The sequence below is a fragment of the Apis dorsata genome, unplaced genomic scaffold, assembly GCF_000469605.1.
Source record: "Apis dorsata unplaced genomic scaffold, Apis dorsata 1.3 scaffold_117, whole genome shotgun sequence".
NCBI classification, from domain to species: domain Eukaryota; kingdom Metazoa; phylum Arthropoda; class Insecta; order Hymenoptera; family Apidae; genus Apis; species Apis dorsata.
In genome coordinates this window covers 124,739-126,219 of record NW_006263411.1, presented here as the reverse complement: position 1 = coordinate 126,219, position 1,481 = coordinate 124,739, and the positions used below count along the sequence as shown (strand labels likewise).

Genomic DNA, 1,481 nt, shown 5'->3' with positions numbered 1-1,481 from the left:
GGCGGTTGCTCGGACGTCTGCATCAATTTGGAAGGTAGTTACTCCTGCCAGTGCGCCAACGGTCTCCACCTTCACACCGACGCCAAGACTTGCTTGGACGTTGACGAGTGCGAGATGGAGAATGGGGGATGCTCCGACAATTGTATCAACGTGCGTGGCAGTTATCGTTGCGAGTGCCCAGCCGGTTTCCAATTGAAGGAGGACGAAAGGACTTGCTCCGACGTGAACGAGTGCGACGAAGATAACGGTGGCTGCTCCCACGAATGCGTCAACGAACTTGGTGGCCATCGATGCGATTGTCCGTTCGGTCACGAGTTAAGGAACAAATCGTGCCACCCTGTAGATCCGTGTGCCAATAACAACGGCGGCTGCGAGCAGATTTGCACCGCGAAGAATGGGACGGTTGCGTGCGGTTGCAAAGAAGGCTTCCGCCTCGATGAGAACGATCCCCCGAGGTGCAGAGATATCGACGAGTGCGCTGGCTCGCAACACGGGTGCGATCAGTTGTGCGTGAACACCGTTGGGTCGTTCGAGTGCTCGTGTAAGCAGGGATTCGAGATGCAGAATTCTACCTGTGTCGGTGAGTATGTTGCTCCCATTTATCAATACGTATCTCTCTTTAATCCTTATTCGATCCGTTATTTGATTGATTTGAGATATAAGAATGCATCTATCATGTTTATACGATTGAATATCATATTGTAATATTGATTGGTGTGTTATTAAATTGTGAGATTTTCAATATTTTTATTGAATTATTATTAGATTTAAATTCGTTAGAATTTAATAAATAATAGTCATTATGAATTTCAGTATAATTGCGCATATGTTTTTAAACAAAATTTTAAAAGAAATTTTAAATTTCATTGGCGGGGATTATATATATATAAAAAAAATTTATTTTTAATTACGAATATACGAGTTATATCTACATATCTAAAATCAAAACTTTTAATGCCTTTGATACTTTGCATGCTTTTCTTAAGCTCGTGTTTTTTCTTTTTCTCTCTCTCTTTCTCTTTCTTTCTCTTCTTCGATCGAATGTATTACACGTCGTAGAAAATTAAAAATTCAGGTCAAGGAACATTAAACGTGTACAATACGTATTTACATTCGCTTTCTTATACATGCAGTATTATTGCTGAAAGACCGGAAACACAATAGCTTGTCACGATATTTCACCTTTCATGCGTTTCGATCCTATTCGTTTTACCGTGGTTTTCATTAAACTTTAGTCTCTCCTGCTTCCATTTTGTACATTTATTCGTTATCACAATAAACTGGCCAGAAATTATTATATGCTGCTGTATAATATTGAAATTGAAGATTCATATTCATAAACGTGAATTTTCAAAATTTCTCAAAAGTTGTGATTATTAATTGAAAAAGTTAAACGATACGCAAATAACATTCCCAATTCGTTATTTCATGAAATATTTTCATTTTATGATCAACTGTTAAAACTCTCCTAAATTTTAATT

The 1,481-nt window shown here is 38.3% G+C and overlaps 1 protein-coding gene across 1 annotated transcript in view; it reads left to right on the top strand.

The window, feature by feature from the left end:
• The window catches only part of LOC102678924 (fibrillin-1-like), a 146,358-nt gene that overhangs the window by 121,263 nt on the left and 23,614 nt on the right, over positions 1-1,481 (top strand). The window contains exon 12 of the mRNA XM_031508983.1: positions 1-580. Within this exon, the coding sequence (XP_031364843.1) occupies positions 1-580 (580 nt within the window). The remainder of the gene's footprint in view (positions 581-1,481) is intronic.